This window comes from Chlamydotis macqueenii, chromosome 9 (genome assembly GCF_036417535.1).
Source record: "Chlamydotis macqueenii isolate bChlMac1 chromosome 9, bChlMac1.mat, whole genome shotgun sequence".
In the NCBI taxonomy this organism is placed as follows: Eukaryota; Metazoa; Chordata; class Aves; order Otidiformes; family Otididae; genus Chlamydotis; species Chlamydotis macqueenii.
The window spans coordinates 17,211,892-17,235,694 of record NC_141564.1 but is presented as its reverse complement, the minus strand read 5'-3'; the positions used below and the strand labels follow the sequence as shown (position 1 = coordinate 17,235,694).

Below are 23,803 nucleotides of genomic sequence, written 5' to 3'. Positions count from 1 at the left end.
ATGAATTTCCTGGCATTTCTTAGTTGAAGTCATTAACATTATATAAGCAGTCGTTCAAGTACATACATTCATTTAATATTTAATTTCCTTCAAAAATGTTATACAAGGTTATAAAATGCATGTTTATCTTTGAAACTGAATCCATATCCACTAAGCTGACCCTCTTCGGCTGTGGACCAGGATTATGAAAAAATTTTACAAAAGTAATTACTATTTATGACAAACAGCACCCTTCCCCTGACATCTCTTGACCAGAACCAATAACATTTAAATCAACTGTCAACTAATTTCTAGTTTGCAATTTTCAAGTATCAAGCATCTGAGTTTGGAAGTATCCGCTATAGATGGCTGGCACAAACACCAAATGCATTCAGTGTTTATAAACATCCAAAGTCATCTTTGCCACGGAGAAGGGTGGGACCAGTCCCTTCTTGAGCTACATCCCTGCTGGGAGCCTGTGGTTGCTGCTCTGACAGCATTTTTTGGATGTAAACATCCATATGCTCTTCTCTGGAGGGCTTGTGGAAGATGACTGCCTTTTTCCAGTTGTACGGCAATGGCATCCATCTCAAGCACGTGTGCTAAAATCAAGCCTTGAGTGTTCAAAAGAAATTTTGCTTTCATAAAGAGAGACTGTGGCACCGACTGCAAGTTTCAAGGGACGTAGCTGTCACTGCTTCCCTTAGAAGACATGAGATAAAGCAACATTTCGCTGAAGGCTGTGCTCCAGCAGGCCAACGGCGCTCACGCACGACAGAAAGTCTCCAGGAGAACGGCGGTGACACGCAGACCCTGGCCCCCAGATGACACCCATCTGTCCCGCAGGGACCCTCGATGGAGGCTGCTGGTGACATGACGGATGAAGGGGGCCAGGCTGTGGGAAGGGAGGCCGCAGCTGCCGGCAGCGCCAGGCAGTGCTGGGGTGCCAGGGATCGGTGCTCGGGGGGAGCCGGCATGGCAGCAGGGGGCAGCAGCTTGCCCCGAGGGGAACGGCTGTGCACCACCATCATGGGGGCAGATTCACAGATGGTCCTGCCGCTGCGGATGGCCTGGGTTGCCTTCAGGCAATGTTACCCCAGCAGTCATTTGACAATGATGGCTATTGCTCTAATGACAAACCCTGGTTCTCATATGCCACTAATTATCCACAGCTTTGCCTTCTGATACAAAGCTCTTCAGACTTCACCTCTCCCCAGAGATCATCTTTTTCAGAAGAATCTAAGTTACTTTTATTTTATCTTTACTGACTTGCTAGCAAGGCCGAGAAGAGAATGGACAGATATTCAAGGGTTTAAATAAAAATCTACTTTCCTAAAAAAGCAGCAGTAGTGGCAGCAGCAAACTCATTTCTCTTTTACTTCTCCCACTGAAATGAACTCATATTAGCCACAACCAGGGTTACTAAGGGATAAAACCACTCAGAGTTTCCTAGTGACAAACAAGTTGGGGAAAAAAAACTGCTCAGATAATTATAAACAGTTTAAAAAGTGGGGATACCCAAGTTACACACCTCTTTTGCTTACCTCCTTTAAGGTCTTTGCCAGCTGAAGGTCATACCAGGCAATCAGTTAGCAAAGAATAAAAGTAAGGAGCCATTTTGTTTTCTCATAAATTTTCAAGCCATCAGTCATAGGTTTATGGTGTTCCAACCATAAACACAGCTAGGACAAGGAATAGGATGATCTGGGACAAAGAAACACCGCCAGGGGCAGAGAGCAAGGGGCGGCTGGTAGCCTTCCAAAGGCCATGCTGTCCAGCACGCTTGCCACAAGCCCAGGGCTTTTCTGGAGTGAACGCTCCCCCACGGAGCACATACTGATTGGAAGAGAAACCAGATGTAAACGTATTTGGGAAAATAGTAAGAGCTGCATTTGCTGCTTTCTCAGCGTAGCGGAACAACAGCAGCAACTCAAGGTCCAGCAGGCAAGAATGAGAAAAGCACCAGGAGCCACGTGAGGAACATGCCCTTGTTAGCACTGCCTTCTTTCCGCTTTCCCTTCCAACTCTCATTTCTCAACAAATTCACTCGCATTTTTTCACTGAAGCAGTTTTCCCTGTCAATAAAGGAGCCAGCAGTGATGTCCTTGGGAGCTACCACATACATGCGTGCAAAAGCACAGCAGCACCAGGAGGGGGCTGTTACAAGGAGCACAGCAAATGGATGACCAGGGCTTCCTTTGCCTGGGATGAAGAACATGCAGGGCTGGAGCATTGCCCCCCATCCTGCTGAAGTTGAGCCCCATGTTAACCCAGTACAGATACCAGAAAGCATCTAAATTCTCATTGTGGCACACAGTAGAACTCTCCTTTTTCCTTTGCAGCCAACATCAACCAGAGGCCTTTGGCTGGCTGGTGAGTATCTTCTTCAGGGGTCTCTCCAATTTTGGTGTCTCTCCAAAAAAAATCCTAGGATTATTAGAGTCTCCACAGATAGAGCCTGGGATCTACAACTATGCCATCAACAGAAAGAAAGAAAGAAGGAAGCAAATCCCAGCCATCTACTTATCCTTAACCATCTCAATCAACTTCCATATCTAAAAGGTCATCGTATACATTTACTAATGGGGAATGCTCCTGAAACAAGCGACACGGCAGAAGACACATGAGGAACTCTGCACTCCTAAGGCCAAGAGATGTGGACATCTCTGTACCTTGTAGCTGCCCCTTTTGAAGTCAAAATTCTGTTGGTACCGGGGCTTCATCTAATGCTCAGAGGTCTACAATAGCAGAGTACCAGCAGTGAGGGCTCCCTGTGGCAAACTCCTTTGCTCAGAAAGGACAACTACCCAGATCCAATGTCCACCTGGCTCTGTTGTCAAATTACTGCACAGAGACCTCAGCCTCAACAGCGATAATCTGCCATGAGAGTCTGGTACCTGCATCCCCTAAATACACATCTGACACTCCCTCTCCTTCACTGCACAGTCCCCGTCTCTCCCGTGAAGCTGGAACTTGGTGGGTGGGCAGAGAGGGGAGGAATCAGGGCCCCACCAGAGACTGGTAGTCTAGAAGATCTGATCTGGGAGACACAAACATCTCCCACAACAGGGCAGAACCACGGAAGCAATCCTAAAGGAGAGTTAACTTGTGAGAGGAGCAGGATTTTGAGCAGGGGAGGTGGGAAGAAACTCCTTGCGCTATGCCAAACTGAAAATGAATTATTCTGACCCCTTTACTGCGGTGGTTATCCAATGACCATTCAATATTTCCACCCTGGGCAAAGACATGTTTTCTGAGAAAGATTTACTATGTTAGCTTGGGCAATACTTCATAAGCTTATCTTACAGTGAAAACACACTTCAGCAACTAGGATCCAGTGAAACTGCATTATAATCTCAGTGTTTTCCTTTCAGCAATTATCTGACAAACCAAAACTGTAATAGTTTTACTTTAAAAAAAAAAAAATTAGGCACTAGATACAAAAAGCAAGTCAAATTAGTTATGTTATTACCAACAAAGTAGATCCAGGACACTTGGAATTTGCCTCCTTCTGTAAGAGATCAGTTTAGGCAGCTTCAGCACACACTTAAATTTGTCTGACAGGCATTCCTAGGTCAAATATTTTTTTTAAAGCCCCCCCCCCCCCCAATTTCCTTTTACAATTAAATTACCATGACATTAAAAGGTGGCCAGAGTGGACCCAAAGTCATCAGACTAGAATTCTGATTACTTGTGACAGATCCAAATTTATTTTCACCAGGTTTGCATTGGTCACTGTGGAAATTTGAAATTCTGTCCAAAAAGAATACAATTAAAGATGCAATATCCACTTGCAAATGAAAATATATCACAGTTTCAGATCTCAAAAACAGCTCACTGGAAAAAAAAAAGTCTCCCTCCTTGGATGGAAAGAAACAATTTAAAAAAAAAAATAGTTCAATGTTTGTTACTTCAGCTAGAAAAAAAAAAATCTACTTGAGAAGTCAGTTGGCTTACTCTACATGGGCACATCTATGAATCCCATCAGAAAGCATTATTGATACGAAGCTTTTAAAAAAGGAAATACTGCTTTTCAGCTTAGTGCTTAGATACCAGCACATCTGTAAACCTTTCAATAGCACAGTCTACTACTTACTAACGAAGTAACAACACTCAGGTTTTCTAATGTCTGCTTCAATAAGAAGTTTTCAGCCTGCTATACTTTAGTACCAAATGCATAAGGAAAGTGGTATGAAACAAATAAATTTATTGTAAATATCTCAAGGATTGTGTATCACACTCCAAGAGGATGTGTTTTTGGAAGTTCTGTCTGTATCAACATAAGAGCCATATGGAAATGAAAACTCCCTTCAACCAAAAAGCAATACATTCAAACGCATGCATAGATTTGCCCTAGATTGCACTACTCTGCTACAATCTTCACTTTTAGGGACAAGAAGGAAAGGTGCTGCTATTTAGAAGAGAGTGCGAATGCTCTTCACGTTCTGTCACCTCTGTTTATTGGCAAAGAACAGGTTTTTTTCCTCCAGAACACGAAACTGATGGTAGGAACCAGTGGTTCACATCACACTTGGTCCTCCCTTCACCAAGTAAACCAAAATGTAATTTTTTGCAGATCAAAGCAAAGGGATCTGGTTTCTTAGAAACACCTGTCCCTAGTTGGATGATTTCAGTTCCTACAAAGTTATTTCGGTACCTACAGAGGTAGGAGCTCTGAGCTTCTCCTGATCTTGGCAGATTTCTCCCCCATGGAGTCCACAGTACAGAGGTTCAAGTGAGCACTCTCTGAAGTCTCACCAAGCATGCTGAACAGCCAAGAGAGAACAGCCAAAGGAAAGTGCCATTTCTCTTGGTAGCAGGTACTATCTAAAACTGGAATTTATTTTAAACAGGCTATAAGAAGGCTTGCTTGAGAAAATAGCAAGCAGCAGTATTTTACAAGTATTTTTATCTCCACACACAGAGCTTTCCACCTGTGATGGAGAGAAGACAGGCAGTTCAGTGTGACAAGACTGTCAGGCCAACAGCTTCAGGATTTAACAGGCGCAGCCTGTCCAAAATCAGCCTAACAGCTCCCACGTGCAATGCAAGAGGGCTCTGCAGGTAAGAAGCAAAGCCGCTCCAAACCATGCAGTATTCTCAAGTTGTCTCACCACAGAGGTGTGTGTCTATGAACAGGACTAACGTCCTTAGAGATGTTTATTTGGAACACTCATTTAAGCAGACTCACCCTGTCACAGCTATTCATGTCTAAACACCTGAACTCACACACCTGCATGCCCAACAGCACACCGAAGACAAGGACCAGGAGACACAGATGATCACCAAGATTATTTCTGAAGATGTATAGGCGGCAGGAGACCCTCAGAGAGGGAGAGGAAAGGCATAATAATGGATGCATACAGCAGAGACAAGCATCTGCAATAACACAGAGCAAAGGCAATGTGAAGAGCCAAGTATAGCTGGCTTTCTTAAACACGCAATGCAGTCAAGCATATAATTAATTACCTATGTTTAGCCAGCTCCATGAGGAAGGATGCAGGAGATGGCAGAATGATGAGACAGGAGTGTCACTTTTCTTTAGAACCCTCCAAGCCTGATCCACAACAAAGATTGAACACCATTTTGGGAAGCTGCCATCTAGCCCAACAGATGGAATCATAGCTGTCTCAGTAGCCACATAACATTATACGACCATTGCACAGGTACTCAGGCCTGCCGGCCCTCTCACAGCCTTGAGAAGCTGCCAGTCAGCAGGGCTGTTGGAAGCTTTATTGCAACAGAATTAAACCTCAAAAAAAAAAAAAAATCACAGTGTTGCAGTCTACATAAATACAGCTTTATTAGATTAACAGCAAGTAAAATTAAAATGTTACAAAAATATTTCGCCTATCTACTTAATGCACTTCCTTCCTGTACGTGCATTTGTTCCTAATGTGTGTGTGGGTTCAGTTTTACTATTGCATGGAAAATATGTCAGCTGAATGAATCCTAGTCTGATTCATCCTGGAAACCTTGCTGCTAACAATGACCATACTCTCATATGTTTATCTCCACACCCACCGTTCATTGTCAGTATCATGTCCTCTCACTTACTTGACCTAAACTTGTAACTCAAAGGAGAAACACAGGTGAATTCAGGAACATATGGTAATATGCTAAACTTAATCTAATTCCTGTTATCTAATTACATAAGTAATTTTTTTTTCCTTACTTAAGAAGTCATTTGGGGGTCAAGACAACTTAGTAGGGAAGAACAGCACAAGGAGCTTTCCCAACATTAACTTCCAGTGCAGGCTCCAGCTGTGCAACAAAAGAGTAACTGGAGCTTATTCAGCCCACAGCATTTAATCAAGGCCACTGTAAAGCCCAATTTGTTCAATACCAGTAGAACATTTTGCTTGAGTTGCTACACTGTTTACTCTTCAAGAAATCTAAGCTTTCATTTCAGAAAAGTTATAGCAACAACCAACAGAGCTAGATCCAGAGATCCGCAAACATGAACTTAGGATAAACCAATACAGAGCTGTCTCGAGCAGCTGAAATGGCTCCAGCTTCTCTGCTGGTTTTCCAGGCTTCAGCAGAGTGAAATCGATCTGATTTTTGACAGTTCCACCTCAAGGATTTCTATTAAAAGCCACGTAACTGAGAAGATTTCCTGGTGAGCTTTCACTCTGCTGTGGCCTAGAAATGTTAAGAGCTACGCAGGGGAGACGATCCACCTCCAGAAAGCTGCAGGCTAGGAAAGAAGTGTGAAGACTCCTTAAAAGCACTTAAAGTGAATGGGAGCCTCTGAAGAGAAGGGAGAAGAACATTTATTCCTTCCAGTGACATTGGTGCACTCCAAATTTGACAGAGATTTCATGGCAGCTAAACTGAAAGAAGGGGGGATCTGAGCAGAGCAGAGGCACAGTATGTGGTCCAGATCCTTGTCACCATCATCCTTTCCCGACCAGCCTTGGCCAAGGAGAGGAATAGTAGTACCTCCCTAAACTCTGCCTATGCCAATACGAGACACTGCTAACTGCAGAAGGGCTCCAGGTACCAGAGGAAGACACAAAAGGCAGGTAGGCACCCAGTCATGATTAAAAGAAGAGAGAGGACACAAAAGCACAAGATGGGGCATGGAAGTGCATGAGAAAGTGCAGAACAGAGATTAAACTTTAGACAGTTTTCTTGTTTGCTGCAAGGATCCAAAAACTTTTCTAAGCATGGACTTTAGAGCATCATCTTGAGAAAGGAATGGCTTAATGCGTTATCACACCATATCACACAACCATTATCACACAACCATACAGTGAGGTAACCAAGTGCCACCACTTCTGTTGAGCCAAGCAATCCCAAAATAACTCAATAACAGCCCCCAGTCAGTAGCAGCATGGACACAAGCAATTTTAGGTTACAATTTCTGACCCTACCAGGGCTACTAGAGACTAACAGTCACATTTGATCAACCAGCATCCACCTGGACAATGCTGAACAGACAGGCAGACAGGAGTAAGTTTTGCAGTAGCTCCAACTCAAATTCTGTTGACTCTACTTATTAACCATCAGCTATTCAATTCAATTTTCCATCACACAATTGTCTGCGTTAGCTGTCAGTTTACTCCACCTGTAAATGAGCTATTTCTATTCAAACTTCATTACGTCAAGGCAGTGAGCAAGCCTCAGACATTCACATACTCAAACTCTGATTTGCAGAACTGTAGGTGTAAGTGGAAATCCTGAACAAACACAACTATTTGATTGCTGCCAGGGCAGCCAGTCCACCAACCTGATGACTTCTGGGAGCCACTCCGTGGGAAGCAGGATATTTTGCGTATCTGCTAAAGTAAGATCTCTCATGAGAAGAGTTGAAAAAAGCTGAGCAAACTAGTTTGACAAGGATAGCTTTTGGCATAGTGACACAGTTTTACAAACTTTTATTTAAATATCCTTTCGCTAAGACAGGCTGAGGCACTTTTACGAGCACAGCTGCCATTCTCGAGAGTACAAGTAGCTGCTACTGTTTAATTGATGATGTTTCTTTATCAGCGTAATCTGATTCCAATATTTAACAAGACATACCTTATATCTGTATGAAACTCATGTGACACGCAAGTCTGTGTAAGGATACAGCATCATAAAGTATTCTGTACAGAACATTTTGCACTTTTCCTGAGTTGGGAGGATACAGAGAAATGTCTATTTTTTTATTACATACTGAAATGAAGTACAAGAAAAATCCTTCTACTGCAGTGACAAGTCACAGAAATAATGTATTGTAGTCCAATAGTAAGTGATAAAAGTTACATTACCTCCGTTGCAGTAGTCAATGTGAACTAGGATTAAGGAAAAGAATTACAGACCTCACAAAGGTCATGTCAACTGGCTGACGACTTCTCTGGATAGCTGTGACACAGAATAAGTTGATGTCTTAGGGAAAAACACAGAGGACTTGCATGTCAATACCAAGCACTATAGAGAATTAATCTTCTCTGTGTACACAATATTGCTTAGATTAGTGCCAGGATGCTATTGCCTTGTTCTTTGCCTATGTTTCAACAGGACATAGAAACCTCAGAGAGGGTCTGAAGGACACTAGTAAGGGAGCTGAGAAACTTTCTTTAGGGTGCTCATTCCTCCTGCCTTTGAAAAGAAAAAAAAAACGGAGAGAAAGTTTGTTCAGTGCATAAAGATATTTACACCTTGGAAACACAGCTGAAAATGCAAAAGGAAAGAGACTTCCAACTTTGCTAAAAAAAAAAAAAAAAAACATCTCCACTGACCAAAACTTAACATTAAGACGATCCAACTTTGGAACAGGACAATATTGCTCTTTGTGTAGAAAAGCATGCTGGAGAGGAAAACGTCTCATCAGTTCCTAGATCAGAGACTTTTCTGAAGATAATCTTTAACCCAACTTCTCTGCAAGAAGAGTTCAGAGAAGTGGAGAAAACTCGTTTGACCAGGACAGTTTCTGGCAGAGTGACACCAGCTACAAACTTTTATTTAAATATCCTTGAGCAAAGCAAGACTGACGCACTTTTATGAGCACAAGAACTTTGAGAAAGTACATGGGCTGAGAATTAGGCTGAATGTGATGGTCTCTTCAGTTCTGTGGACTTCTCTCTTGCTTATCTCATCCCTCCTGGGGTCTTAGAAAAGAAGGGCAGGGAGTATAGTTCTCATAACTGCAGCACTTGGTGAAGACAGAACCAACAGCTGAGTCTCAGCCTGCAGTCCCATGCATAACAATTTCTACTGGTTTGCTTTAAGCCTCACAGAGGCATAGGAAGGCCAACGTACAATGACTTCAGGGAAATTCAGTTCACTCAAATCTTGGCCGTAATCAGTGTACACAATGTTTCATGCTTCAGAGCTTCTGACAGCAAGGGCCAACCCCAAATTCTTTGCCCCAGCATGTAACTACAGATGGAGGGGGCGATTGTGCTCAGAAAAGAAGGGGGTGACTGTGCTCTGAAAAGGAACAGAGCCACAATGACGGACGGGACACAGGCCAGGGCAGAAAAGATACCAAAACAGCCTGCACTCCCAGTGTGACCCAGAGTGCTCTTATTCAAATGACACATCTACTTTTATTCTTCATGGTTCATTCTGACCATCCGCAGCAGAACAAATGAGCCATCAGAGATATTGCGTAATTCTACTCCTCCGTCAGAAACGACAAAAGCCATCCTGCAACTGAGAGGCAACAATCTGCAGAGCTTGTGCATATGCACAAAGATTTCAGTACCATCTGGTAATGTCTAGAGGAACATGGCTCTGGTTTTTTACCCCCGAACAAGTAAAGTGTACTTCTTGATTCTATTAGAGTAGCTATGGATATTTTTCATTCCCAGAAACCTGGTGAGTTTTTTGTTTAGTTTGAATTTTGTTTAGGTCTTTTATATACATGTATCTTTTTCATATATACACACACATATATGTGTACACATACACATACATAAAATGCACATGTGAAGATGATGGATTGTTTCTTGATTTTATTTTATTAAACATGATACCCTTGGTGGCATCTTTGTCCAGCTTAAAACCTTCAGACTGCCCTATGTTAGCAAAAAAAAAAAAAGAATATCCACTACAGGTGTTCATTTAAGAGTTGCACTGGCCACAAATTACTTCTCCTGGTCCCTCCTGTGCACAAGGTCATGCAATGAGTCTACATAACAAACCCTACAAAGCAATGCTCTCAAGGAAAGTAGATAAACCACCAGTTTTGGTGGGTCAGCATGAATTTCCTTCATGGTATCTCATCTCTCATCCATCCCTCTGTGTCTTGCTGCAGAAGTTGTTTCCAGCAGAAGGGATGTAACAAAAAAGACAAGACTCATACACAGTTAGCTTGAAAGGAAAGTTCAAGGGGCAGCACCAGCCCAGCATCCCTCCCAGGGGAGGCCCACGTTACACAGGGAAGGGCACTTCCACTCACTTACGGTCCAACCCCACAAAGCGCTCTGCTTCCAGATGTCGGTCCCCCGTACCAGTGGATTGCCTTAGATAAGTTCTGCCGTGAAAAAGTATAGGTTTGGTTCTTTTTTAAAAGCATTTTGAGCCACACCTGTGAAGGCTGAATTTGGCAGGATTTTTTTTTTTTCATGACAGTTATCACTGATGCTAGAATAACTATAGCTGTTTTCCAGGCAAGACTTAAAATCTGGATAAGTGATGATATGAGAAACTGCATGAAAGACAGGAAACAAGCCAAAGCAATCATCAACTCCTCAAAAACACCTTCAGAAAAAGCAGAATCGTAAACTTTATATGTATAAAAAAAGGAAGGTATTAAAAAGCAGCGCAAGAAGAAACTAGAGAAAAATCCATATGGGTTATATGGCCAAAGAAGCTGAAGCAACTATTAAAAGAGGTGATAGCAAAATACAAACTCAGCAGAAATCTAACTGGCACATTCACACCAGCCACAAGGCTTGTGAAGGACGGACACGGAAAGGCCTGGAAAACAAAAGAAAACAGTTGGCTTAGGCAACTGCAATGGAAAAGCACGTTGGATTTCAACTGTGTAGACAATAAGCTGATCTAACACTTGCTGTACAAATATTCTACAAAGATAGAACTAAACGGTAAAAAAAACCTCAGATGGCACAGATTTTAAGAGATTACTTGATAACCTCCAACACAGGTCGCTCCAGAGCATCTTGAGGAATTACAACGCACCAAGAAAAGTAACTCTCATCAAGCCTTTACACTACAGCACAGTTACACAGGTAAAGTAAAATATTGGCTCAAGTTTGTATTTATTTGAGGTGCTGGTGTCAAACTAGAATGTTTTTCTCTGAGTTTTAATTTGGCATTGCTACCAGAAGCCAGAGATGCAACAGACACAGTGTGTGACTCAGGAGCATTTTAAGAAGATTTAGAATTGTTGAGTGAAAGTGGCAGCTCCACAGTGTGTGGCTGTAACACAGTGTCCAAAACTGCAAAAAAGATGGGGTTAATAACTTGCTGTGTAAAACATCTGCAGACAAGATGAGTGACTCCCAAGTCAAGCCCTATGCTGGTTAACTAACGGAACAAGACGGAAGTTGGTTCACATACCCTGGCAGTAACTCAAAGACAGTGGAGGTACCCAGAAGGAAATAGCATCACGAGTTGGTGAGGTGGCAGCTCCATTCATGAACTGAAACCAATGTTCTGTTATAAAACTACAACATTTCCACTCAAATGTTATTTCCAGTTTTATTAACAGGTGGGTGTGAAAAGTGGAAGTCTACCAACAGTATAGGCAGACATCTGTGCATCTTCAAAAGCAATCTCACAGGAAAACAGGAGGTATTAAACAGAACAGCTTTATGACCACCAAGACTTCTCAGAGACCAGGAACTACTTATATCCTAAGTTACTGACATCCTTTCTGGACAACTGGGGCATGCATCAGGAATGGACCGGAATTATCCTGGCAAATTTTTCACCAGCAGCAGAAGGCACACGTTAAATGTGCCAATTGTCAGAATCCTTTCAACACATAGCTCTTCAGGAAGGGATTTAGTACTACAAAGGACATGCAAAGAGCAGCATAAGCATAGTTTGGGACAGGGGAGCCTATTTTATTTTGCCCTAAGCAACACTTGATGGTTTGGATGGAATTCAGATTCAGAATAAAATAGGTTTGCCTTCAAAACAGATCGCATAATTGGCTTTAGGTTTTAGTGCAATTTTCTTTTTAAATGGACCAAATCTTTAACTTGCTCATAACTCAACTGTTTGAAAACAGCAACAAACCTAATGGCCCCCAAGGAAATATATTCTTATCCCCAAACTGAGACACACAGATTGGCCAGCCAAGGTGCGAAGAAGGAAACTGCTACAGCAGCATCTTGAATTAAACAGTAACCAGCAGTCCCCAGACAGCCCTGAGAATTGCAAATCTAAAGGTGTGATTTCTGTTTCATAGATTTACTTTGCATCAATCAAAGCTACATAAAATCTAGTCCTTAACATCCATTCAAAACTATGAAGGCAGTTTATCACAAAGGGATAGAAGTGATAAGGCATTAAGATTTTATGCCTGTAGTTTATATCTTGCAGCAAAGCAAGGCAACAAAGTAATACTTCACCAGTTTGCTCAAATAAAGGTTTAAATCAGCAATCTGATCAACTCACCCTTTTCACCGGTATCCAGGGAAAGTTTCTTAATGTCATCAGCCAACATATCCTGCAAGTGGTCTTGTCCACGCTCTGCACCATTATCATCAAACTGAGCTTCTATAATGACATCTGGACTTCCAGCATCGCCTTTCGCTGTCTCTTGAGGAACGCAAGTCCCCAGCACATCCTCGGGGACATCTGATTCATGCGTGGCTTCTGTTTCTTTGTCACTACCATCTGGCTTTATTACCTGAAGGAGCAAGGGATTAAAAAAAAAAAAAAAAAAAAAAAAAAAGAGGCACGCTAAATCACTGGACTGAAGAAAGAAAACATTATCTTTCCTTTTTCATCTGCCTCCCCAAGGAGCTGACAGTGAATTGTGGGTGGCTGGTGGCACACTGCAATTGCTGTGTAATTAGCTACAGATATTGCACAATAGAAAGAGGTACCTCACTAGGATAAAGACTGGAATGGCATGGCTTTTGTAATACCTCAACTGTGACAATAATGTATCCAAAGCGTATCTAGAGCATAACCATACAGTTCCTGCCAAGCCTCTAATCAGCCCTCCGAGTAAGCTGCAAGTAAGCACAGAGAGGGAGGAGGATACACTACAATTTAATGAGTTGCATAGACCATTGTTCATCAAGATACACTAATCATCTTGGGAAGTCCCAAAACTCAAGCAGTTCCAGTGAGTGCTGGGATCATGTTCAAAGCACATCTCCGGGTGAGCTCCACAACACACAATTAGGAACAGACTGAAAAAGTACAGAGCAGAGAACGCTGTGCCCTGCGACCCGCGGAGGAACTGGACCGCAGTAGCTTGGTAAGGCACCAACTTTGTATTTATTTCAGGCTCCAGGCTTTTTGTTAAAGGCACTCAATTATTGCTGTTACCTACACAAATCTCCTAATTCAATTGCCAAGTGGAATGAACTCAATTAGAAGACAAATTACTTAACCATTCACTGATAATTCAGATAAATAACTCTGACCACTGCTACAGATTTGTCCCCACTTTAGAGCAGCAATGGCATACAGGGAGGAGAAACCATATGTGTAATCTTGTCAAACAAAATCATGAAGAACGCTTGTCCTGGTAGAGTAGACACTAGAGCTGCATTGCATGTGACAGAGGCAGGAACTGCTCCATCTCAGGTTACAACAACCAAAACTGTCCATACCTTGGATCCATTGGCCTTTACTAGCATCCTTCACACAGCCAAGAGCAAGTTGCAAGCACCCACCTGACCCCAGAACCAGGGGGTTTTAGTTTCAGAAGTGTTTAAGTTTCACTCAAGCTGCAGTACTTCAGTGCAAGATTCAAATCAGCAAGGAAAATGAAATAACCTAATCAACATTAAAATCACAAAGAAACTAGGTGACCCCATTCCAACACTCTCCCAGCAACTGAGCTCCTCTCCAGCTGGTGCTGGTGTTCACCAGGCAGATAACTCCCTGGAGATGCTCCTCCAAGGTCCTCAGTCCTCAGCATCGCTAACCCAGTACCTGACAGCAGCAACCCATGCCATCAGCAAGGCAAGCAAAGGGCCCTTTAAAAAAATGCAATTAAGAAATAAAAAAACCCCAACCTTTCTGGTAACATACTTTATATGATAGATGTAGTCACTATAAATAAGCATAAATAGCCTCAACAGGTCCCAGCTGGAGACAACCATCCCAAGTAAGAAAAATACAATTCAAAAAGCTCCATAAATTATTGTTTAGTAACTAAAAAGCAAATAGATCAAACCAGACCTGTACAGGGAAGACACACAATTTTACATATACAGAGCTACATTAATGCTTTCAAGCAGTACCCATTTCTTTGTAATCTTTTCACCATACAGAACAGAAATAAAATCAATTTTAAAACCTCAGATGACATTACTTTGAACTCCTGTTACCTTTTGTGACTCTGCTTTCCATCTTTGTTTTCATTTTTTAATATGTATATCATTTGTTACCATAGCAGATTTTGACTCAAACATTAAATTGTGACAAAAAGGAAAAAAGTTTGGCAGGCAGTGGGAAAATGGTCGATTATTAAACCTGGCTACATTTGGTACATAAAATATCGACACACAACGGTCTGGGCAAGAACAGTCTATTAGATTAGAGAGCTGACAAGGTTCCACACGCTAGTGACTCTGCCAGTGTGCCTATCCAAAAAGAAAACCAGTGTCAACAGTAGTGTTTGGACCCTACCATGATCAGGTGGGGATGTATTCAGTTCTTAAATTTCAATTGCACCAGATGTGTGCAAGCATGCAACTGCAGCAGGAGTTCATTTTCTTCAACTCCTTCAGCCTTTGCCTGAATTTCTTTCTCTCCAAGCCATTCTTCAGAGAGTGAGAGATGTGTTTCGGGCACTAAACTACAAAGCTTTCTATATGTAATGCAGCAAACAACATCAAATATATCTGAATGATAGGAAGTGCTTCTCTAAAGATGCACCATTTAAAAGCTTATGCTTGAAGAGTTATGTTGCATTAAGGAAGGCAGCAGATATGGATTTCTTTTTAAATGCTATACATTAAAATTACCGTGCTTCCCCCAAGCTAGAGGATCCACACTGCTGCACTAGCTAGCACCATACTCCAGCTGTGACTACCTAAGCCCCTAGTCATACATGTCCTTATGGATCTGCAAATGGATTTTTAAGTAAAGTTTTCCAGAGTCCACAAAATCACAACCTCCACGCAGTGCAGAGCAGCAAAATGTCCAGATGCTGGCAAGCACGGGCAATAGGATTTGTTTTCTTTTTAAGGCCAAGACAGATCATTTAGGCTGACCTCATACATAACAGAGTGGGGAATTTCACCCAAGATTTCTTGCATCACACCAAAAATTTAGGGAAGCTGTACATCACAAGACTGGAAAGCTGCATAAGACTTTACAAAATCAGAAGCTCAATGGATACAATTACTCCATTTAAGATGATCACAGTTGCTGGCCAACATGAGCTCATCACACAGATTCCAAAAAGCAGGACCCTTCTGTATGTGAGCAGCAGTAAATTTGACCATGACAGAATAAGCATTTCTTACATGCAGCATCTCAGAAACCAGTAACTGATGATAATGTACTCCCCTATTCCTTATTATGCTACTGAAGCTCACAGATGACGTAACACATACAGTTAGAACACAGCTGTATTTATTAGAGATGCAGAATAAAGCAAATATACCGTTCATTAAGCCTATCGGGTAATCATACGTGCAGTACAGAGCATCATCCGTTGCCAACGCAGCCTGACCTTGGTGCTGAGGAAGATTATGGAGCAGTTCATCTTAAGTGTGCTCACCTGGCACGTGCAGGACCACCAGGGCATCAGGCCCAGCCAGCATGGGTTCACGAAGGGCAAGTCCTGCTTGGCCAACCTCATCTCCTGCTATGACCAGCTGACCTGCCTCGTGGATGACAGGAAGGCTGTGGATGTTGTCTACTTGGACTTTAGCAAAGCCTTTGATACAGTCTTCCACTCTCTCCTACAGAAGCTAGCAGCTCATGGCCTGAAGAGGAGTACCCTGTGATGGGTTAAAAACTGGCTGGACAGCTGAGCCCAGAGAGTTGTGGTGAACAGAGTTAAATCCAGTTGGGGGCTGGTCACAAGCGGTGTTCCCCAGAACTCAGTGCTGGGGCCAGTTCTGTTTAATACCTTTACCAGTTATCTGGATAAGGGGATTGAGAGCTCCCTCAGTAAGTTTGCAGACCACATTAAATTGAGCAGCAGTGGCAATCTACTTGAGAGTAGAAAGGCTCTGCAGAGGGATCTGGACAGGCTGGATCGATGGTGAACTATACAAGGTTCAACAAGGCCAAGTGCTGGGTCCTGCACTTTGGTCACAACAACACCATGCAATGCTACAGGCTTGGGGAAGAGTGGCTGGAAAGCTGCCTGGTGGAAAGGGACCTGGGGGTGCTGGTAGACAGCTGGCTGAACATGCAGCAGTGTGCCTAGGTGGCCAAGAAGGCCAACAGTATTCTGGCTTGCATCAGGAACAGTGTGGCCAGCAGGAGTAGGGAAGTGATACTGAAAGAGTGATCAGACACTGGAACAGGCTGCCCAGGGAAGTGGTGGAATCACCATCCCTGGAGAGGTTCAAAGAATGTACAGATGTGACACTTCAGGACATGGTTTAGTAGACATGGTGGTGTTAGGTTGACAGTTGGACTTGATGATCTTGGAGGTCTCTTCCAACCTTAAGATTCTATGATTCTCTATCATTCTATCATTTGAATATCTGATCCTTAAGATAGTGGCTAAACAAATTTTCTTCCAACTTTAAACAAAGACCTATCACTGAACAAGCACCAAGTTTCTGCCCCACAGTCATTGTTTTGTAAAGTCATAGCTGACTGAACACAAGATCTTTCAATGAAAAATCCTGTTTCAACCATAAATGTAATAAAAAACAGCTAGTGGGCAAGTGCATCCTGGCATGGGTATGTACAACCTGGACACTAGAGTGACTACCTCACTGCATCCAGCCCAGTCTTGAAGTAGCCAAACAAACAAATGTCCTTACTCGGGAGGAATTTGTTCCAACAGAAAACTGAACTGGGAGTCCGTGCATCTGAAAGCACAAGGGTTACCTCCTGAGCTGCAGGAGAAACCGCTTCCTCTGCCAGAAGCAATGTTGTACCTGCCCTGTTAGTTCCAGGCTTTTCAGACTTTCCACCTAAGCCTCACATCCACACACAGACAAAGCTCAGGCTTGTTTATTCTCGGATCAGTATGGGGTTTTTGTTGCTGCCTCAATGGCAACAGCTAACAACTCGTATATTAGTCTATAATCTCAAAACTACTGAAGCAGACCAGGGATTTTCAATCATCTTTGAGCTATTAACCCCCAGGCTTTTTCCAATAAAGGCATCAAGCCCCCAAGTATTTAAGCCCAATACTAATAGGTTTGCTTTTCTTCCTTATTCATCTCTGATCCTTAAAAGCAATCCATGAATCCTCACAGATCTGGAGACGTGGATGACTGCTGGACTAGACACAGTTGGACAGATGCACCTTGTGTGGTTAAAAGCCTTCCACATAAGGTCACTATTTTCAACAGAAGCCTGTGCAAAGAGCTCTCCTTCATTGAAAGCACCTTGCAGGTAAGGAAATGGGGTCATCTTCCCTACAGCTGTTTTGGACACAGATTCAGTAAAAGTGAAATTCTTCATCTCGCTCAAAACACTGGCGTTAAAAAGAGACACATTCAAAATACTGAATTTTAGACATTTCCAGTAGAGTATACTATTACTTGGATTCTTCAGGTGAAGCCTGCCCACCATGCTCCAGGACATCACTCTTACTTCAAGCAGGGTGCACCTTAAATTCTTCTTTAAACATCCAACAACTCATGCTCAATTTTTGCCGTCATTTTTTCCACAGCAGAACTCTTTCACAAATTCAAAGGCAGCATTTGCTTTCACTTAAAAAAAGAAACAACAAATAGATACATGACTCATTCTCAGAAAAAAAAAAAAAAAAAAAACCAAAGAAGTGTTTAGATTTGATAATGAGGGAGTACGCTTATGGCATTTATCACATTAGCCAAACTTGGTCAGCTAGACTCCTTGGGAGGTATCCTTCTTACCGCTCCAGAATTCACCAAAGCCCCCAAAGGACATCTTGCAATGAACACGCAGTAGGAAACCCACAAGTACACAGAACAATCCACTGGGAATTAGGTTTTTGGTGGGATTCCACAGAGGTCTGCAGTAGGCCAAGCATTCCCAATAATCTGAAACTAAATATTAAGTCACTGGTAATAAAACTCGTGGATGACAAAGACTTGTAGAGCAGTCAAGTCCAATTGGTGAACAAGGCTGATCTGAATCCAGAATGTTTGAGAATAGCCAAAAATAAACTCAAATATCTAAGAATATGCAACACATGCCTATGAATGGGTCTGTCTTGGAAACCGCTGACTCTGAAAACGATGTGAAAGATTTCTAATGAACAAAAATCTCAGCAACAGGATTCTTAGTATTATAAACAGCAAAAGTAATCTTAGCTTTATAATACTGCAGTGGTGAGAGACGCCAGACTTGTGCAATGTGTCTTCTCACAAGGATACTGGGGAAGAACGGAGATGATATAGCACAACATCTCTTCTCCCTAAGTCAGTCAAAACCCAGCAAAATGCCCCATAAAGAGTAACCAAACCCAAAATGTGTAACTTATCCAAAAGATTTTAGAAGTGACAAGCCATTGATGGTAATTCTCTTCACTGGGGCAAACAGACAATGCACAAAGAGGCTCCCCAGCTGCTCCAGAAAGGTGTGGTGGATTCACCAGCAAGTGGAAGCTGAAGACAGACTGCTAGCAGGCAGGGAGCTCACATTAAACAGGGAGGACTAAACACGGGAACAGCTATAAGTGAAATAAAGTCTTCAGCCCAAGTCTGCCTTCTGAGGTCTACAAATCAAGGTGAGATGCCTTTCTTTGGAAAAATACTTTGGTCAAACACAAGTTCTGCTTCAGCTCTAACAAGTTATTATGCTCAATACTGGGTAGGAAGTTTAGATCAGGGTCCTTGGTCCTCTCTGCAGTTGAGCCTTAGTTAAGCAGCAAGTTTGAGAAACAGAAACAGGTTGAAAGCAGTTATTTCAAAAGGAAGACAGCTGAAAACAGGGGCTTTGGACCAAATTACCATCTCACCGTTAAAAAGACTGTTGCTACCACAACACTAATACAAACACCACATTTCATACCAATACGGTGAACACCTGCATCTATTAGTCTCCCAGCTTCTGCCATATTAAACAAGCTTCATTTAAAAGCCGGTTCCCTAACATTCACTCATGAGGGAGCAGGAACGTAGTCTGGCTAACACGAGGATGCTGTCACAGCTCATACACACATGCTAGAGCCAAGCTACCATAAATATTACAAGGAAGAGCTTTGCTTTTCTGAAAAGAGCAACCAAACAAAGTCTGGCTCGCTCTAGCTCCTTCTTGGCAAAAGAAAGGATGGTACTTCCAATAAGAGAAAAACCACCTGTCCCAATCGCTTTATAATCCCACGTACACCAAACAGCTCTGGCAAAAACAGCAACTCAGTAAAGGTGACTGGTCTCCGTAGGAGCAGTCATGGCATTACTTTTAAAATAACAATAAAATAACAATAGGTTTAGACTGGAGGTTTTTGTTGTGAGTTGGGGCTGGACTTTTTTTTTTTTTTTTTTTTTTTTTTACAGTCTTTGAATTCTAAATCACTGGAAATACTTGCTAACAGCCCACAGGATAGCTATTTTGTATTAAACAGCACATTACAGTTTACGTTCCAGGCATCACACTGGATGCAATAATCATACAAACATCCAAACTAAAATCTCTCCCTCTTGATTAGGAAAAGGCTACTTGCTCCTTCCCAGTGGGCTCTGTTGTTCCCAGATGTCACATGCAGTTTTGTCATGGCAGTTGCTGCAAAACCATCCTGCCTGTGGATTCAAAGGGGTAAATTATCTGAGTAAGCGAAGGCATCATGGAAATGACAGCTCTTCAGAGCTCCTCTCTGACTTGCTCCCACTGCAGGAGGTGAGAGGTGGGAGACAAAGAAATAAAAACAAATGCACATGTTTTCAAATCAAAATATAGAGACAGTTCTGCACTATGCCCACGAAACCTATTGAATCCCCAAAGCCATTTTCCCTGCCCTCACCAGCATCCCGCATCCTCTCTGCTCAGACTAATCTGCAAAGTGAGCTTTTACTGCTGACTTAATTCAAGTAATCAGACTGAGCATCCAGGTTCAGTCCAGTCTGAGCAGACACAACAGACAGCCCAGCCTTGTCAGGCAGCGGCACAAGTAACAGAATTAACTGCAGAAAAAAAAACCCATATCTCCAAACAACCACCTTTTCTCACTACTTCATTCTGCTTCCACCAATAAACCTCATTCCTGAGCAGTTCACTCATCTTCCCTCTGTGCTTCAGGCTGTATTTAAACATCACAGGTTACAGTGTGTGTCCTCCAAGGGCAGCTCAAGTTCTTCTACCACCTTGCACAAATAACCAGAATAACAAGTGGAAAAGCATCAACAGGGAAAATTCTCAAGACTGACCTTTCCAAATCCTAAAGCCAAAACAAGAACTGTCTCCTCACCATGTACCTCCCCCTCCCTATCTGGTCTCTGACCTATCATTTGCCTCTGAAAGTTCCCTGCTCACATTGCCCCAGCCTTTGTCCCACACCTACAGTCTGCTTCCAAACTTGTTTATCAACACTTCATTATCACCGAGCAGGAGACAGTTGCCTCCACCCTCATCTCTCCTCAAGTCTACTCCTGCCTTCACTCCCTTCCTGCGACCTCTCTGGGGTTTCCCTGGACTCATCTCTCCCAAGTCTGGCTCTTGCACCACTGCCTGTAGGATACACCATCCTAGGATCAGGACCATGTTCCCTCGGGTTCATTTCATCTGGTTCTCCTAACAGGATAAATTAAACAGCTCCATCTGTACGCTCACACTCCTGACAAGAGCTGAGAAGCAGGAAAAGAAAAAGTTGTCAGACGCAGCCGCTCCCTGCTCAGCACAGGTACTCCATGTGCCATGGCACCAGAGGCATGGATCACATCACTCCAAAATTCCAAAAAGGAGCCACCTGCAGCCTGTAGAGGAAATACCTGAGCTCCAAGTGGACCCCTTGCCCAAGGCTGCTTTGAAAGCAGAGCTGGAAAAGGCTCCTAATAGGCCCCTGCTAGATCTGTACAACCTTTCCCAAGGATTACTTGGGAATACCTCTGAGATACCTCTCTGGGCTTGAGGGGATCCACACTTCAGAGCTGCTGTATGATATTTAGATATGCTGAGGGTAACGGTGTCAAGGAGACGCGGGGAAGGACAATGTCCCCACGCTCACCTGCACAGAACATTTTATGATCTCCTTTGAAGACAAGCCAACCTGGGAAGGACTCCCAGCAGCATTACAAGGAGCTGTGTATTATTATAGCCAGATCAACAAACTTGTTCCACACTTTCCACTCCTGCTGCCACCCCTGGGATTTGATTTGGTGCTAAAACAGCCTCTATTTTCAGAATACCCACTGCTATTGCACTGACCTTCCCACACACATTCCCCAAAACACAGGAGTCCCTGGAGCAGAAGCAACACAGTAAACACCTCGTGTCCCAGCCACAGCTTCCCAGCCCACATGCTGCTCTTTTATGCAGCTATATGTTGGCACACTTAAAGCAGTGATGAATACTTAGCCATGGCCCATCATCTGCAGAGCAAACCTCTCTAGTGAGAAACGTTTGACCCTGGGAAAGTTCAAAAGATCTAGTTCAGCATCCACCCTTTAACAACACCCAGGCATCAGCCTTCTCTCACACATTCAAAAAACCCGATGAGGCACACACAGTTCCTCCATCTCCTACAAGCAAGCTCTTTTCATAAAAGAGGCCCTTAAAACTGGCAGCCTCCCTGCTGGACCCCAGCGAAATGTTCCTTATACCTTGGGTCTTTGTATTGCCTGCTCCTCGCAAGACCTCCCACTTTGGTGCATCTCATGAGCTGTGTGTTGCACTCCAGGCCACAGCGAACTGGAAACAAGAGTGTAATGCACAAGGCCCAGCTATGAGGTTGCCAGAACATATTGGTTTGAAACATCACAGAAAATATTCAGCTCCATATTTTCAACAGTAGCCAGGAAGAAAATGCATGGAACAATTTTGAGAACTGTTTTTCAAAAGTCATTTAAATCAAATTATGCCCCATCCACACTGGCAGCAAAGCCCTCTCTACTAACTGGAACTGGTTTTCTTTTCTTTGTGTGTGTGTTCTTTTCTTTTTGGTTTAACTTTTTTTTTTTTTTTTTAAACTGTCTCCCAGCCATATTTTTCTGGTAATGTGGACAGGCACTGCAACACTACAGGAATGGGTGCCAGGACAAAACCTATGATGCACAGTCCCTAGAATAAATCACTCAGGAGGAGGATTAGAGGAAGAGAGCAATGTAAGGTTACATCTTCAAAGGTATGACTCTGAAATCACTGCATTTTCAGCAAACTACTGCAGGATGACATCCAGTTTGTATCTGCTCTAAAGAAGCAGACAGGCTTTTGGATTATTTGCAAATTCAAGACAATACCATGAATCAATATATATATATTTTAAATGTAATTATTACACAGTGCTTGCATGTAATCAGAAAAGAATCTACTTGTGCTAAGTGTGTAGCATTCGAAAGCTGCAATGCCAAGCAAATCCACATTGCTGGCTCGCACAAACCCAGAGTATTATCCATTACTGCCTTTTATTTTTTTTTTAACAATATAAGTATGTATGAAAAATATTTCCTGGAAACAATGATACTCTTTGAAGACTTATTCAACATTTCATAAACCGAACAAGCCTGCACCTGCACGTGCCCATAAGAGGAAAGGGGGTTGACAATGCAAACTAATTGAAATATATTGGAAGGGCTATCCAAGATATTTGCATACCTACACCTCCCAAGGCTATTCAGGATTGTTCAGAACTGTGTAAAAAATTATTTCCCATGTATCTAAGAAAATCTCTTACTGGTGATCAGCACCTTAACTCATCAAGGCAGGAAACAAACAAATCGACCACAAATTAACACGTTGGGGCTTGTGCCTTAAGCCCCTCACTTTCTTTTCTTGTTCCTTTTGATGGGGCTTCGAGTGCCAGTTCCCAAGGGTCCCAGCCCTGCGCATGTTTTGACACACTTTCAAAGCCCAGAATGGTACACCTGAGACAAAGCACACACTGTTCAGGAAGCGCACGGGGGCCAAGAAAAGCAATAGAAATTTCCACAGTTAACTTGCATTACTGGTTGCCAATAAGCCTCTTATTATGAAAACCCATAATTGGAAACTGTCGTATTACAGAACAATTTATGGAAGTTTTCAGAGTATATATGCCCCAGTTGGAGCTTCCTTTGACTGGTGTGTTCCATCAGCCCAGGTCTGCTTATTTATTCATGCAGTGGGAGAAGAGCATCTGGACCTAAACAAGCCATTGCTGAAGTGTCACCGAGACTCTCACTCTAGGAGTTCTTCAAAGAGTTCTTAGCTCCTTAATCTTTCCAGTTATCCATCTTTACAGCTGCATTCAGTCAACAGCTAGGCTGCCCTATCTTTACTTAATTTTATTTTCTGCAGGAACATTCTTGCACTTACGCTGTGATCAACTGCTCCTTTGAGGACACGGAAGGCAAAATGCAGCTGCGCTGGGCTGAGTGCATCCCACTATGCCTGCCTCAATCCCACCAAATGAGCTTGG

At 42.8% G+C, this 23,803-nt stretch overlaps 1 protein-coding gene across 2 annotated transcripts in view; it reads right to left on the bottom strand.

Annotated features, from left to right (window-relative positions):
• The window catches only part of DIS3L2 (DIS3 like 3'-5' exoribonuclease 2), a 191,717-nt gene that overhangs the window by 118,257 nt on the left and 49,657 nt on the right, over nucleotides 1–23,803 (bottom strand). For both annotated transcript variants that reach the window (XM_086754853.1, XM_086754854.1), the window contains exon 7: nucleotides 12,562–12,796. In XM_086754853.1, coding sequence (XP_086610979.1) covers nucleotides 12,562–12,796 — 235 coding nt within the window. The remainder of the gene's footprint in view (nucleotides 1–12,561; nucleotides 12,797–23,803) is intronic.